Genomic DNA, 15,113 nt, shown 5'->3' with positions numbered 1-15,113 from the left:
ATCAACTAAGCCGACACAGTTAAATGCTTTATGTGCCAGTTATTTATGACCTAACAACACAACTTTATGGTTGTGGAAAAATTACAACCTAAGACATCTCCACACTAGCATAAGGGTGGCGGCAGGTAGCCTAGTGGTTAGAGTGTTGGGCCTGTTACCGAAAGGTTGCTGGATCGAATCCCTGAGCAGACAAGGTAAAAAATCTGTCATTCTGCACCTGAACACTGCACTGTTCCCGGGTAGGCTGTCATTGTAAATAAGAATGTGTTCTTAACTTAAATAAAGGTTAAATACAAATTTAAAAAACATACCAGACAGAAATGGAAAACATTGATGCTTTGTTGTGTGACACTATAGTGGTGGTTTCTGTCATAGGTCTTGAATTGTAAACCACTTTGCCTTGTTACTTCCATTGTGGGGCTCCAACTCTACCCAAAGTGCATCTTAACCTGCCAGTAGTTATGGGATTCATAGATTAAGGGATTCTATGCTTGAGTAGAAACCCTTCGGTGTGATGTAGGCTGGCGTACAGTAGATAGACCACATGGATTTACCAGCCATGCTTTTGTATCTGGTCTCACATGGCCCCCAAAAAATAATGTTCATTCACTGATGTGTGTTATGGTAATCTCTGTGCAGTAGTGGTCACGGTACTGGGTCGGCTTGGTAAAAGAGATTGAAAGTGAATGGTACTGTGATGTACACAGGACACTAACAGGATAGGAGACCTGGCTGATCCCAATACAAATCCTTCACTGATGTGGTAAACTGCAGTTGGCAACATGCCTCAGCATTGCTTCACATTTCAACTCTAAACATCAGTACGCAGTTTGAGAGGTCTTCCCTTATCCAGTAGCCTTTATGACTAGATTCAATTAGATCAAGCGTTAACCGGCGATAGCCGACACCCTCCTAGCTGATGTTTTGGAGGTGTTTGAGGTGTAACTGCATTGGAGCTGTCAAATTGGTGAGCCGCTGCTCTTGATCATTGTCACAAAACCACACCCGTCCTACTCGCGTCAGAAGTCCAGAACAAGAAAGTGTAAGCTATAGAAATAATTACGCTAAAATTGAAACCATACACAAAATGCATAATTTGACCGAATAATTAGGAAGCGGTCATAATTTCATCGAGTCTGTGAAGGAAGAAACCACATGGAAAAAGTGGCAAGGAAGTTTGGTCCCAATAACTGATTTCACCAAGTCAAATTAATTAATTTATTGTGTTGAGGTTTCATGATGCTTGTATTTAAACCAAAGTAGATAGCATTAAGCTTGTTCTATACATCAGTTTGGGTCTCTATAAGCTTCAATATGAGGTCCTAAACCTAGCATGAAAGTGCATCCTTGTAGCTGTGTGGGTTAATATAGTCAAAATGTTTGCCTTCAGGTAAGTTGAGCCAATGGCTGAGTCAATAGCAAGTTGAGCAAATTAAAGTGCATGGCTTATGTTAAAAGTTTTGCCTGTGTTAAAATATGCTTTAAAAAATGTAAAAGACCAAAAAGCAATAGTGTTTAATTGTTTTGGGGAAATAAAGTTTTAAACAGTTAGTGGTCATATTTTAGTCAGTACAGAAATTTGTTGGCGGATGAATTTACCCTGTCCCACGGATCAATTTATCCTCCCCAAAAAGCTATATTTTCAGAACTGTAATGTATACATTAATTCTGATTATTTCCAGGGATACACAACATCCTGAAATATATGTAGATGTCCTTGTTAGAAAGATTACTATATTTCCCTTGATGGAGTGATGCTGACTGTAAAAAATGTCCCTAAATTACATTTCACATTACGGTGTTCAAACTTGTAATGGCTCTATGGGATTTCTCTCAATGCGACTCTGTGCAGCCAATGGCAATGTCTGCTTTAGGTATAATGACAGGAGCCAATAGGGGATTGGACAGCTCTAACGTAATTCTACCTCTGAACCTGTCAAAACAACGGCTATGCGGATGTCGGCTAAAGCAGATCTGATTGAATAGAGCCCTAGATATCCCGGTAGTGGATAGAGCGAGGATGGGCAGACATGTCATCATTGCCCGACTTTATCCTCCAGTTGTGGGGATGTGGATGATGAAGGGCGATTTTCTATTCCATTTTTTTTTGCTTGGAAAGGTGACACGTAAAAAAGCCCAGCTTAACTCCGACACTATAATGGTTCTTAGGGACCTGAGCCACTGAGCTTGTGTCAATGATCTAACTTGTTTCACCATGGTAACCATGGTTTCACTGTACTGTAGCTGGGGGAAGTGAGGGATGGAGCGATATAGGAAGGTAGAGAGAGGGAAATTACACCCTTGAGTTTAGTCGTCCAAGCTGACGGCATCTGGGCAGCAAGTGGCAGGCTGGAAACTGGCCAACCTCAGGGCATGCCAGTTGTGGCCCTGCCAGAGAGTGAGCCAATCACATTTAGAGAAAGAGAGAGAGAGAGAGAGAGATAGAGACTTCTGAGAGTGACTAGGCAGACCTCAAAGAAATCCAACACTGCAGCTGAGCCCTGTTCATGCTAGGAGTCTTTATCAACAAGACAGGGAAGGGAGCATGGATTAGGAGCTGTACAGTAGCATGTTGTACCAATTGGTTCTCAGATGGTCTAAATACTGTATGTAGTCCCTGTCTTAGGTCAGTTAGGACCACCACTTTATTTTAAGAATGTGAAATGTCAGAATAATAGTAGAGAGAATTATTTATTTCAGCTTTTATTTCTTTCATCACATTCCCAGTGGGTCAGAAGTTTACATACACTCAATTAGTATTTGGCAGCATTGCCTTTAAATTGTTTAACTTGAGTTAAACATTTTGGGTAGCCTTCCACAAGCTTCCTACAATAAGTTGAGCGTGACAGAGCTGGTGTAACTGAGTCAGGTTTGTAGGCCTCCTTGATCGCACACGCTTTTCCGTTCTGCCCACATATTTTCAATAGGTTTGAGGTCAGGGCTTTGATGGCCACTCCAATAGCTTGACTTTGTTGTCCTTAAGCCATTGTGCCACAACTTTATATCCATTTGGAAGACCCATTTGCGACCAAGCTTTAACTTCCTGACTGATGTCTTGAGATGTTGCTTCAATATATCCACAACATTTTTCTTCCTCACGATGCCATCTATTTTATGAAGTGCACCAGTCCCTCCTGCAGCAAAGCACCCCCACAACATGATGCTGCCACCCCCGTGCTTCACAGTTGGAATGGTGTTATTTGGCTTGCAAGCCTCACCCTTTTTCCTCCAAACATAACGATGGTCATTATGGCCAAGCAGTTCTATTTTTGTTTCATCAGACCAGAGGACATTTCTCCAAAAAGTACAATCTTTGTACCCATGTGCAGTTGCAAACCGTAGTCTGGCATTTTTATGGCGGTTTTGGAGCAGTGGCTTCTTCCTTGTTGAGCGGCCTTTCAGGTCATGTCGATATAGGACAAATTTTTTTGTGGATATAGATACTTGTGTACCTCTTTCCTCCAGCACCTTCACAATGTCCTTTGCTGTTGTTCTGTGATTGATTTGCACTTTTTCGCACCAAAGTACGTTCATCTCTAGGAGACAGAACACGTGTCCTTCCTGAGCGGTGTGACTGCTGCGTGGTGTTTATACTTGCGTACTATTTTTTTGTACAGATGAACGTGGTACCTTCAGGCGTTTGGAAATTGGTCCCAAGGATGAACCAGACTTGTGGAGTTCTACATTTTTTTTTCTGAGGTCTTGGCTGATTTCTTTTGATTTTCCCATGATGTCAAGCAACGAGGCACTGAGTTTGAAGGTAGGCCTTGAAATACATCCACAGGTGCACCTCCATTTGACTCAAATGATGTCAATAAGCCTATCAGAAGCTTCTAAAGCCATTACATAATTTTCCGTAATTTTCCAAGCTGTTGAAAGGCACAGTCAACTTAGTGTATGTAAACTTCTGACCCACTGGAATTGTGATACAGTAAATTATAAGTTAAATAATCTGCCTGTAAACAATTGTTGAAAAAATTACTTGTGTCATGCACAAAGTAGATGTCCTAACCGATTTGCCAAAACTATAGTTTGTTAACAAGAAATGTGTGGAGTGATTGAAAAACGAGTTTGAATGACTCCAACCTAAGTGTATGTAAACTTCCGACTTCAAATGTATGTTCCGTCAACATTGTGTTGTATCATATTGTCACTGCCTTGCAATTCACATAGTATACCTTAGAATAATGTCAGCACACCTCTTATAATTATATTGGTTTTATTGAAAATGCATTTGTTTTAAGGTAAAAACAGTACAAAATGCATAATATTGCAAATCAATGAATTGCACTTCCTTAAGGTATAGCTATGTGTCTGTCCTTCAATATGTTACAGATGTAGGCTCTTAATTTGATCACTGTTTTGTTGCGGAGAACTTTCCTGCACAGCAAGAAATGTACACTTGTTGTGTATTTGAGGTTTAAAAAGGCTTCTAAAGTTTGTAATTTCCACTTTAAAATGTCAGACTTGATTTGCCCTAATGAAAAATCTATCAACCCAGACAAAAAAAAATATTAATTATAATCCACATAATAATTCACATTGCCTGTTTCTGCAGGTGTATTTTCATTCAGTAGCACACTGGCTCAAATTAGTTTCCTACATCTGTACAGTAATATTGAAGGACTTGGTAACCCAGTCAAGAAGAACAAATGTGTGATTGAATCACTTGCTGTCAGTGTGACTTTTTTATGTAAGATTGAAATTATCATCCATAAATATTAGGTGCAATAAGTGGATGGTTTAAGTTGCTACATCAAATGAATCCATCTGATCCAAAGTCACTATTTGTCAAAGGCCTAGAAATATAAAGATTGAATACCCTACATGCTTATGTATACTGTAAATAGCCCTTCTTTATTGTTGTAAGTTCAGTGCATGGATTGCTTCTTCTGGGTCGTGAGTTGATTTCACCCCTAATGTAATCATATAGGAGATAGTAATCAAAGGTGTTCGGTGCTGATCAATGTTAATCAAAATTATTGGTGAGTTGCAGAATTATGGCATCACGTGAAGGACCATATGGTCTGTGATGATGATCAGTTGAGCCAAGTGAGTTAGAATTAAACAATAAGGCCATTATACCACGGCTAAGGGCTGTTCTTTACACACAACGCAACACGGAGTGCCTGGATACAGCCCTTAGCCGTGGTACATTGGCCATAGACCACGAAGCCACGAGGTGCCTTATTGCTATTTTAAACTGGTTACCAACCTAATAAGAGCAGTAAAAATAAATGTTTTGTCATCACCATGGTATACGGCTGATATACTACGGCTGTCAGCCAATCAGCATTCAGGGCTCGAACCACCCAGTTTATAATGTGAAATGCATATTCCAGAGAGAATAGTGATGCATTTCGTCTTGGCCTTGCAGTACATTTCCTTTCTGTGGGTTAGAGTAAGTTAGTGAGATGTTAACCTATGTGTAAGTGAAAGGCAATGACAGCTTGGTGCATGTGAATTGAGAAAGAAGTGTCAAAACCATGCTTACTTTTTCAACTGAAATTCAATAATATTTTCATAAAATAGTCTGCATGTTGAACAACACAGTAATAAGAAACTTTAATGTGTTATATAATATAATCAACAAACTTTAATATGTTAAAATAAGTCTATATTTTTTCTATATGCAATAGTCAAAGCTTGGATTCAACACCTATTTATGCACATTGATGGATTAGAACAGCTTCGAGGAGAACTATAACCTTGACTATATCCTGTTTCTAAAAAAACAAAGCAGTCTAGGATCCCATATATCCCAATCTTCCTTTACATACTCCTGAAGTGCATGTCTGTGTGCAGAGAAAGAGAGAGAGCGAGACAGACAGAAAAAGGGAAAGAGAGAAAGGGAAAGAAAGGGGAGAGAGAGTAACTGGGCTCTCTCAAGACTGGAGAGAAGAGGCAAGAAGGGTTCATGTAGAGTCGGTTCACTAATATAGTGTAATGTACTGTATATAACTTCTTCTTCCATGATGTTCTCAGTCTCCAAATGTTTGTGCTTTTCCAACAGGCTGATGTACGATTAAAGTATATTTTTAGAGAAACAGGCCTTCCACATGGGGATTCTTCTTTTGGTCAAGCAGAGACCAAAAGGTGTGCCATTGGAAATCATTTTTAAAAAGTGTGAGAAACATTTGCCCAGTAAATAAATAATATCCATCTTCATATTGTGGGCTACCTTTCATGATGACAAAAATATATCCAGTCTCACCATGTAGTTCTGCTAACCTTTAGCCAGGGTATAAGTTGACCTTCTCCGGTTTTGAACCAAAAACTGAAGACTTGGCAGACTCTAAACCTCCATGAGCTAAGATCGTTTAAAAAAAATCACCCATTGATTTCCAGTGCAGTTCCAACTGAAAATCCTGATTTAGATGATTTACTGTTATCAGATTATCCGTTCCCTGGAGCAGAACATCTACTGTTGTTATAGATCCCTTTGAGGGAAGATAGTAGATGTGTAAAAACAGATCCAAAAGGCCATTCCAAAAGCCAAGGTCTTCCCTAAGTTAAAGGAACCAGAGTTTCCAGCGACCATGCTTTTTGGACTCCGTCTTGGACTTGCGTTTGGGGGTTGAAGTGAACACCTCGTGGGGGTAAGGCAGAGCAGGGTATTGAGAGTTGTCCAAGGGGCACAGTCTCTTAATCAGGGGCTGTAACTTGTCCTCCTGCTGCTTGAAGTCCAGCTCCACACTGCAACACAAACAACACAATAACATTGAGTTAACACAATAACATATAATAAAAAACAATCTTAAATTATAGCATACAATGATGTTCTGGACAATTCTGTGCTTCCAACTTTGTGGCAACAGTTTGGGGAAGGTCCTTTCCTGTTTCAGCATGACAATGGCCCTGTGCACAAAGCAAGATCCACACAGAAATGGTTTGTTGAGATAGGTGGGGAAGAACTTGACTGGCCTGCACAGAGCCCTGACCTCAACCCCATCAAACACCTTTGGGATGAATTGGAATGCCGACTGTGAGCCAGGCCTAATCACCCAACATCAGTGCCCGACCTCACTAATGCTCTTGTGGCTGAACGGAAGCAAGTCTCCGCAGCAATGTTCCAACATCTAATGGAAAGCCTTCCCAGAAGAGTGTAGGCTGTTATGGCATTAAAGGGGGGACCAACTCCATATTAATACTCCCCAATTATGGTGCTACAAATGTTCTGTGATATTTTCCTTCTCTTAGAGAAGCTACTGTGGAAAGATGGTCAATCCTATTTTGTTTTAGCTTTTAGAGTACCAGGATTTAAGAGATTGAATAACATTCAAACCAGTCTTAATTGTGGGTATCACAAATTGAACATGAATGAAGCAGCTCAAATATGAACCATGACTCTGCACAATCTGGTACATTGGATTTTTATCCCATAAAAGTGATTTTAAGTTAATAATATGATTCAGGAGTACTGCCAATTCGCCGGCATTCAATTTGTCCGTTGATAATCCAGGGCAGTCGCTAGCCATAGACTCCAGATGGATTGTTTGGGAAGCGCACAGTACAGTCTGATAATTCTCATAGCACCACAAATAATTTCCTCTAACACTGAAATGTACTGGATGTGACATCAGACTAATGTATATAAAAAGTATGAACATCTGTATGTTTCAGTGCATAGTGAAGGGTATTCCCTAACATGATACAGTATGTCCATCTAGTAGTCGGGATGTGGGTGGTTTCTGATGTCTGATTTCCTCATCCTCTGCTGTAATCCCTGGCTGCCATCATCCGATTCCATTCGGGCGCTGATTCTAAATATCTCACTGCTGGGAGACGCACAGAGCTTTATCCCAACCAAATGAAATCATTCACAACCCGAGCAGGCCTAGACGTACTACATCTATAGCTATTGATTAAGTTAATCTATTTATTTACGTATTATCATTGGCATGTGTAATAAATATGGAAAATACTATTTTGGAATGAGTAAAGTAGGATTCATACTGTCAAACCTGACTGCCAATTTAATACATGTTGACAAAAAATATTTCCCCCGAAGTCATTATATTTTCCAGGCCTCTGCAATTTAATCAAAAACATCCATTCTCTGAAGATTGCAATGTGTGGTTGTACAGTACTAGAAGCAACAGTAGAATAGTAGCAGTAGCAGAAAGTTTAATTTTCCAACAGGCAAGTAACATTAACCTCATCACACAATGTTGTCTAAGACTGATCTTATTTATCGTTGATAAATTGTTTCATTGAAAGCGTAGAACAATTTGAAGCGGCATGTTTTTGCCAGTCAAACAGATGGAAGTTAAAGAGGAGTCAAACCTTCTGAAATTACATTAAACCCTCCAAGGTCAAACATAAGTATACACAGTGTAGGCAGACAGATGGATGTACAATGCCCTGATCAGCCCTTTTCACAATCACCGGCATGACAGGCAGTCCAATTAGTCTTCTGAAGGAGATGCTCTGCTCAAAAATGACAGAATGAATCTTAGGAAGTCTCCTTACCCTTAAGATAAGTGTCAGTTATTCAACTATGACAACCTTCAGAGAAAATGATACATGGTGCCAGACAGGAATTTGGCGGTGCAGAGGATTGAATCAATCAATAAAGGTCTGATTACAGGAATATAAACGTGACTATAAATACAATCTTGAATATATACAGGTAGTTGATACTTGAACTTTTCCCCCAAAACAGAATTGTGAAATAATGAGCACTTCAATGACGTAGTATGTGCCAGCACATACTGTACCTCTGTTTTGGGTTGTCGAGATTTTACATCGATCAGTTGCTTCTTACTTCCATCAAGATTGAATTGCCACAACTTTGAAATGAGTTGCACGCTTTGTATATGTACAGAAGACGTCCTCTTATTACCCAGTATTTCTAGAGCCATTCTGAAAGCTCAGCATTTCAGGGCTCTTGTTGATGCCAAGCTTTCGCTAGGAAACAGCACAAAGCACAACAGCGCAGCACACTATGGAATGGTCTTGGCACTTATTAAGCAATGAAGCACTTGGCAGAGAGCTGCAATTACTGTATGCTGTGGACAATTGGCTCATCAGGGAGCCAGAGGCACACTGTGCTGTGCGGGTGGCCCTGGGGAGCAGGTGACTGAGTAAACAAAGACCACAGATCTCAGATCATCTCATTGCCAACAGATTGGGACAGCTAGAGATGGGGTATAGCATTTTCAATCATTCACAAGCAGATGAATCATCTGTTTAGCTACGGTCTGTGAATAGCTGTGTGTGTGATCACTGGTGCCTGATTGTTTAGCTGTGATCCCGGTGGAGTGAACATTGTTTAATGATTGTTCATCATAGGAGGGTGGTGATGGCAGATGTTGTCTCCTACATGCTCTCACTGTCTTCCTTCTCCAGTTGGTTTCTAATTCTATAATGTTGATGGTTTGGTACCACATTACTTTACTATTACTGTAGGTTTTATTCTGATAATCTACTAAATGAAGATGTAAATGTTCTCAATATTTTCTCCCCTTCCCATATCACCTCCAGAATACAGTATATTATACAATGCTCCTTATTTGTCTTTCCTTCTGGGCTACTGACATGAATGGTGCAGGCACCCCCCCCCCCCCCCCCCCCCCCATAAATGATTTAAAAAATATCCAACTAATATACTTCAATTGCCTATGTTTATTTATTTAAATCACCAGAGTACAAATGACTCACTTGGAACCACTGAACATATATATCTTTGACTGACAAGGTGCCATTTTGATAGTACGTTCTTTGTTAAAATGTCAGCTAAGGTCCAGCTCTATTTAATGGTTGACTACATTACAGTAACACAGTCATGTGCACACAGAATGACACACACATACTTTATTGATCACAGCGATACTACAAGCCCTCTCAACACCAATGAAACTACTGCATCTTTGCTAAAAGCAGGGGGCATACACGCTAACCTAATTAGCTACTTGCTCTTAAAAGTAATTATATAACATCTTCATTAAACCCAACTCATACAACCAGGAACTGTATTAGCACTGATTTGTGAAGTCATTATTAGCCAAAAATTAGCCTTGTAAAAAATCCCTGCAAACAAGATTCAACCCTCACCTTCTTTTTGAATTCTGATTCTTGTACCTATGTTATGCATTATGAACTAGTAACTAGTAACTAGTAACGAGAACTAGTAACCCAATCCGTGTGGGTGTGCATCAGAAATCAGGCTTTTCATCTGTGCTCTCCTAGTATGGAATATGGGCAAAGACCCTGGACTGTTTACTGTTGATGTTACTGCAGAGTCATACTAAGTACTCTAAGGGATCTATTCAATACGAATCGCGGATGTTCAGTGTTACAGCGTGATTGAAATTTAAAGGCAATGTTGCCAAATTGGCGGCGACTGCATTCATGGTAAACACTGCATATGTCAGCTCAATCAGAAATTACCTTTACATTTCTATTGCGCAATCAGTAACACTTCAGCGATATAGACTGAATAGAGCCCTAAGCTCCAGAAGGACATTAGCATGGCTGGGAACTGTATGGAGCAGAGGTTAGACACTCTGGGCCATAATCTCTACGTCCACTGTTTTCAATGGGATGTGATGTGACTACAGCAGTGAGGCATTTATGCTCTCTCTCATCTCCCTCCCTCTCCACCCCCCCTGTCCCTCTCTCTGCTCTGTTTGTATCAGTAGCAGTGATGCACTGGATGCTGCAGTATACAAGAGGGAGGGGCTGGGAGTGTCAGGCGGGAGTTGAATTCTGGGTAGGGCTTGGAGCCCAAGCCCTGGATTGATTAGCCATATTGGAACTGACTTGCTGTTCGGAATTAGAGGCCACATCTCTGCTGCTGCTAATCTTGGCAATGAGCAGTTACTGTCCAAGTTTGAGGAATAATTGGCCTTTTGGTTCAGACTTTTTTTTTTAGTTCGGCTCTTTTTAATTCTGCTCACTGTATCCTGGCCAGCTCATTAAGTGGAAGCAAAGAATGGTTTGCCCAGCAAGGTGATTATTGCTGGCTGCCCTATCAGCACTATGAGTCACCACCACAGGCCCTGGCAGGAATAGGCCTGTCATAACAAAGAATGGTCTACTCAAACCTCTACTGTTTGTCCATTTTAGGTTGGATATCTATTTTTATTCACATAGCTAGCGCTGAAAGCCACAGTCTTAACGTAACAGTTCAAGAAATCAACAAAAATCCCAGAAAATAAAGAATAGTAGCAAATTAATGGCTAAACATAAAGTATACACTGTAACATGTGAAGTAGATCAAATTAATGATATAAGAAAATGGTAAACACTCGTAGAAAGAATCATCATTCGCCTTGTAGACTTTAAAAATATATATTGGGGGATTGGGTGTGACACTCAATCCAGTCTGTAAATCAGCAAGATGGAGTAAGGGGATACTGCAGAGAAAAAAATGAACTAAGATCATTTGCAAAGTTTTTTGATATATTTACTGCCCATTGCGCTGACAGAGACAGATAGCACTTGATAGATGGTCGTCTTGCTTTCATTTCCCAAGTCCTATTCAAGGACAGTCAAAACCCCCCGCAGAGGCACACCATTTAGGAGCTGAAAAACCTATTGAACACAGATGGAATGATAATAATTTCCTTTGTATATATTCCACAGGCCTTTTTCTAATAACAAAATGAATCATTTGCATGGACTTTTCATGGAACGGCTGTGATTAGGTTACATCCTGGCACTTCCAGTGGAAAATGTATTTTCCTTTTTAAGGATTGAGAGCTATCTATTGACAATGACAAGTTTTGAGCATAATTATCATGCATTCTAGACCTGGGTCAGCGTAAAGCTGTTGTCTCTCTGTGATCAGTGCATTGATAAAGATAAGAATATTTTTGTCTCTATCAAAGCAGTTTTCCTTCTCTGCCCTTTATCCTTCCTGGCTGTATATTGTTTAGTTAGTCCTTGTTTGTTTGATTTATGTATCTCTGTCCCAATAGTGTTTATGGTGTGATGCACTGTAAGTCATCTGCAGTGTTGGTAAACCGTATATTATTTGCTTCCTTCTATGTGACCTTGTGACTTAAATCAAACACCACTTCAGGATTTCACTTACAATCAACCTCTACTGAAGCAAAGCTATTCATAATTCATGTAACATCTTTACATATCTCCAACCAAGGTTCATGAATAAAGGAGCAAAGTGTGTAGATATGTTTATCCCCTCTTATATTCCCAGAATTACAAGTGTTTTTCAACACATCGTTTGTTCTTTTAGTTAGTACATATACTCCACATACCCAAGGACATTAGGCTGCCTACATACATACAGTATTACCCACGTAAAAGCCTATATCCTGTATCTGTTCTGTTTTTTCCTGTTATGACATGCATTCTTGTATTAGTGTGGAAACTGTGTTTATTTGAAGTAATCCCATAGTGATATCACACCAAATGCATAGCATCACAAATAAGAAGGAGCATTCTTGTTGAATCATTGTGAGACATCAACAGCTGTAATCACTTTGTTAGCACACAACGGCTCATACATTAACTAATTAGATTACATAGGTTGTAAATCAGGCAGACTACACGAAGCAATGTGACTCATAGCAGCCTTTATGGTAGGAATTGAATCATTTCAAATCCTCTTTCATACCATATTAGTCTACAGTTAGATACTGTACTAGCAAATGTGATTTGTCACATTAGTTATCTCAGATTATAGATCATCGCTTAAGAAAATGGAACATATCGCTCATGAGACTAAGTTGCAAGAAAAAACACATCATTACATTGATCATTCCTGCATGTCAATTTCTGACACAATGGCTGTTATATGATGCATTATTTACGGACGCCACAAGAGAACAGGGCTGAACAAAATGAGAGGCTTTGTCTGGATGAGAACATTCATTGATTAGGTACTGATTAGGTTAACTCAGGTTAAGATGGAGATTAACTTCTAGTTTAGTTTATTAGGATCCCCATGAGCTACTGCACATGCAGCAGCTACTCTTCCTGGGGTCCATATACAGTGCATTCGGAAAGTATTCAGAACCCTTGACTTTGTCCACATTTTGTTACATTACAGCCTTATTCTAAAATGTAATACATTTTTTGCCCTCACCAATCTGCACAGAATACCCCATAATGACAGCGCAAAAACAGGTTTTTAGAAATGTTGCTAATTTATAAATATTTAAAACATATACCTTATTTACATAAGTATTTAGACCTTTTGCTATAAGACTCAAAATTAAATTTAGGTGCATCCTGTTTCCATTGATCATCCTTGAGATGTTTCTACAACTTGATTGGAGTCCACATGTGGTAAATTCAATTGATTGGACATGATTTGGAAAGGCACACACCTGTCTATATAAGGTCCCACAGTTGACAGTGCATGTCAGAGCAAAAACCAAGCCATGAGGTCGAAGGAATTGTCCGTAGAGCTCCAAGACAGGATTGTGTCGAGGCACAAATCTAGGGAAGGGTACCAAAACAATTCTGCAGCATTGAAGGTCCCCAAGAACACAGTGGCCTCCATCATTCTTAAATGGAAGAAGTTTGGAACCACCAAGATTCTTCGTAGAGCTGGCCGCCCGGCCAAACTGTGCAATCGAGGGAGAAGGGTCTTGATTAGGGAGGTGACCATGGTGGTCACACTGAAAGAGCTCCAGTTCCTCTGTGGAGATGGGAGAACTTTCCAGAAGGACAACCCTCTCTGCAGCACTCCACATATCACACCTTTTCAGTAGAGTGGCCAGACGTAAGCCTCACCTCAGTAAAAGGCACATGATAGCCCGCTTGGAGTTGTCAGAAAGGCACCTAAAGGACTCAAACAAGATTCTCTGGTCTGATGAAACCAAGATTAAACTATTTGGCCTGAATTCCAAGTATCACGTCTAGAGTACGTGTGGCACCATCCCTACAGTGAAGCATGGTGGTGGTAGCATCATGCTGTGGGGATGTTTGTTCGTGGCAGGCACTGGGAGACTAGTCAGGATCGAGGGAAAGATGAACGGAGCAAAGTACAGAGAGATCCTTGATGAAAAGCCACACCGGCGGTCACGAGTCATGAAGGCCTACAAATTCCAGGTGACCATTTAGTCACAGTAATTAGACTTCTCCAAGGTCTGATGCTGATGCTGGTCATTAGTAGCCTACCAAACTTGCTAAATGCCTGGTACTCAGCACTCAATTGTCCCTCTAATCACTCTGACATCAATACAAATGGAATCAAAAATGGAATCAAACACTTCATGAGAGCCCATGACCTCATGTTGAGCAACATTTCTATAGTCTATGCAATCCTGCGAGAAAACAGAGTGAAGGCCTCTACTAAACAGAGAAGGATCCCATCAGCTTTCTATAGGCTTACAATATTTACTTCTCAACGTTCCTAATATTAAGCAAATTGCTTATACTTACAACAGGAGTATAGCCTACCTGGCTGGCATGAAAATGAACCACGGGAAAAGCATACTCCATTCGCTTTTTAAGTGCGTTGATGCCCCTGTTTTGATACAGGTGCATGATAATGGTCCATTCTAATTCAAAACAAATTTCACACATATTATTTAGAGTGCACTACCAATTCACAAGTTTGGGGTCACTTAGAAATGTCCTTGTTTTTTAAAGAAAAGCCAATTTTTTGTCCATTCAAATAACATCAAATTGATCAGAAATACAGTGCAGACATTGTTCATGTTGTAAATGACTATTGTTGGTGGAAACACCAGATTTTTTTTAATGGAATATCTACATAGGCGTACAGAGGCCCATTATCAGCATCCATCACTCCTGTGTTCCAATGGCACGTTGTGTTAGCCTTTTAAAACTGTAAACTTGGATTAGCTAATTGATCATTAGAAAACCCTTTTGCAATTATGTTAGCACAGCTGAAAACTATTGTCCTGGTTAAATAAGCAAGAAAACTGGCCTTCTTTAGACTAGTTAAGTATCTGGAGCATCAGATACTAGTTGAGTATCTGGAGCATGTGGGTTCGATTACAGGCTCAAAATGTCCAGAAACAAAAAACTTTCTTCTGAAACTCGTCAGTCTATTCTTGTTCTGAGAAATGAAGGCTATTCCATGCGAGAAATTGCCAAGAGTGTACTACTCACTTTACAGAACAGCGCAAACTGGCACTAACCAGAATAGAAAGAGAAATGGGAGGCCCCGG

The 15,113-nt window shown here is 40.0% G+C and overlaps 1 protein-coding gene across 1 annotated transcript in view; it reads right to left on the bottom strand.

Moving 5' to 3' along the window:
- Positions 1-5,540: 5,540 nt before the first annotated feature.
- The window catches only part of LOC139570909 (inhibitory synaptic factor 2A-like), a 48,526-nt gene continuing 38,953 nt past the window's right edge, over positions 5,541-15,113 (bottom strand). The window contains exon 4 of the mRNA XM_071393225.1: positions 5,541-6,696. Coding sequence (XP_071249326.1) covers positions 6,513-6,696 — 184 coding nt within the window. The 3' untranslated portion in view covers positions 5,541-6,512. The remainder of the gene's footprint in view (positions 6,697-15,113) is intronic.

Source organism: Salvelinus alpinus, chromosome 3 (assembly GCF_045679555.1).
Source record: "Salvelinus alpinus chromosome 3, SLU_Salpinus.1, whole genome shotgun sequence".
Lineage (NCBI taxonomy): Eukaryota > Metazoa > Chordata > Actinopteri > Salmoniformes > Salmonidae > Salvelinus > Salvelinus alpinus.
This window is presented reverse-complemented; position numbering and strand designations above follow the sequence as displayed.